At 50.7% G+C, this 2,291-nt stretch overlaps 1 protein-coding gene across 1 annotated transcript in view; it reads right to left on the reverse strand.

The window, feature by feature from the left end:
* DLL1 (delta-like 1 (Drosophila)) overlaps positions 1–2,291 on the reverse strand; it is a gene marked incomplete at its 5' end in the record, with an annotated part of 7,230 nt that overhangs the window by 4,813 nt on the left and 126 nt on the right. Inside the window, one exon of the mRNA XM_009581130.1 lies at positions 1,791–2,048. Within this exon, the coding sequence (XP_009579425.1) occupies positions 1,791–2,048 (258 nt within the window). The remainder of the gene's footprint in view (positions 1–1,790; positions 2,049–2,291) is intronic.

A 2,291-nucleotide genomic window follows, 5' to 3' on the forward strand; every position in this document is an offset into this window, starting at 1 on the left:
GGCGGGTGGGTGCAGCCCTGGTAAAAGAGGTAAGCGGGCCAGCGGGAGGGAGGATGAGGGAAGGGAAAAAAAGGGACTTCTGCTCATTACTTCGCCTGGTTATGGAACTCATTAAGCAGGCACTGCAAAGTTTTAATTCAACAAAGCCAGCCGGAGACAATGGCATGCGAGGGGAAGGGGGGGGAGAAAAAGAAAGAAAGAATCGTCGCTGATAATCAGATCGCCTCCAAGTTGGAAAGAATGGAGCTGGGGGCAAGGCGACGGGAAGCAATCTGCGACTGGCAGCTCCGGTCGCTAATGGCAAAACATTCTTTTTGCATGCACACATAAACACATCTCCCCTGCCCAGTAGGTTTGCGTTGCTGTTATAAGCTGTTTTTTTCTGAGGAGGAAAGCAGAGCGAAGAGTCTATGTAACGAGTCAAGAAAGACGGACAGCCCTCTACTTTGCTATGGGAAGAGCAGCAATGTACAGGCATCCGAAAGTGCTGACAGCCCCAAAAGAGCTCATTATCAAAACGCTTCCTTTTTCCCCACCCCTTGACACAACTGGGCTAGGCACTTTTGATCATGGGAAAGGTTGTAGTTCCTATTTAAAACACTATCAAAGGAAATGCGAGCCCCTCTGCCTGCTGTTTATTGTGCAACATTGTACCATGAACAGCTAAAAGCATCCTAGCAGTCACTAACAGTGTGAATAATCAATCTGGGCTCATTTGATAGCAGCTTAGCTGAGGCCACAGTGTAGGTGGGCTTTAAGAAAAACAAAAACACAACAAGGAGACCAAGATGCTGCTTTACAGCCTGTAACTGTTTTCTCCCTGCTTGTCTGGCCCTTTGATGACTGGAGGGGAGCACTCGCCCAGTACATCATCTATCGGCGTACTTCAGATCTGTGTATACACACAAACGAAAATGCCGTCACATGCTGCAGCAGGAGCTCTGTGTGCATGTTTGGCTGTACACTGCTATGTATCTACAAAGGGTGGTAACCTTGTACAAAGCTGCAGGTATCTGACATCCCTGACTATCCTCTCTGTCATCTGCTTGCTGTCCCAGTTTATCCTGCTGTATCAACACACCACATTCCTCAACAACTTCCAGCTCAGCCGTACTTTAAAACTCATGTCCTTCACTACCTTATTAGTAGTAAAGATCATGGCAATGGCACAGAAGAGAGATGGGGAAGAAGTTCTTGTGGCTCCAGGTGCAACAGCCTCTGTTAGTGGCAGTTTATGTGTACCCCAAATGAGAAATGCACGGTCTAGAGGCCACAGAGAATATCTTGGACCTCCCAATACTTGTCTCAATATAAGGTGACAAGACATCAGACCATAACAGGCCTACCAATAGGCCTGCCACATGGATGTTGTCAAAGCCTAGCTCCCTTTCCTGAAGCCATGTACCCTGTAGATGATGATGTCAATGTACCCTGGTTGAAGGGGTGGCTAAGTATAAAAACTAGTCCTGATATATTTTAATAAATCCTCAAGCAACTGCTGAACACTTTGCTATCAGATTTGATGTCTACGGCAAATGAGCAAGAGTGTAATGTTGGCACTGACATTTTATTAGCTTGAGAAGGGGCTGCATGAGTTAACTTTCTGTGGCAATGCTGAGGACCTCCCGTCCCCCGCCATCAGTAAAGCCTGTACACAGCACCAGGTCTCCACCCACTGTAGCTTGGTTCCCCCTCTCCCGTGGGGCCTGATGTCAGAGAAACACCCCCCCAAGAGCTCGGAGGACACTGCTGCAACCGGTACCCGGGAAGACAAGAAGGTGGACACTCACGCTCAGTGCAGTACTGGCCTTTCCAGCCGGGGTTGCAGACTTTCTCGCCACGCTCTCCACAAGTGAAGTGACCAAAGGCATCGTCCCGGGGTCGGCAGAAGACAGAGCAGCCTTCTCCGTAGTAGTGCTCGTCGCACACGAAGCGATAGGAGTACTTGAGGTCAGTGCGGCCGCTGCTGTGCAAGTCCTGGGACCACTCTTCACCCACTGCCAAGTGCCTTTGGGTGGCCAGGCGGCTGATGAGGCGCTCGGGGTTTTCTGTGTGAAAGTGGAGAGGAGAGGCATGATTAGTGAGCCTGAAGCAGGCAGGGGCATAGGAAGATGCTCAACTGGGGGCCTCTAGCGGGAGGGGAACCGCAGAGGCAGAATGATAGGGCTGCATGCCAACAGCTTGGCCTCTCTTCCCATGGTCTCCCGAAGAAGAGCAGGGATGGGATGGGATGGGATGGGATGGGATGGGATGGGATGGGGGGAACGTGCTGCACACCGCAGAGAGAGTGG

This window comes from Fulmarus glacialis, unplaced genomic scaffold (assembly GCF_000690835.1).
Source record: "Fulmarus glacialis isolate BGI_N327 unplaced genomic scaffold, ASM69083v1 scaffold17887, whole genome shotgun sequence".
NCBI lineage: Eukaryota > Metazoa > Chordata > Aves > Procellariiformes > Procellariidae > Fulmarus > Fulmarus glacialis.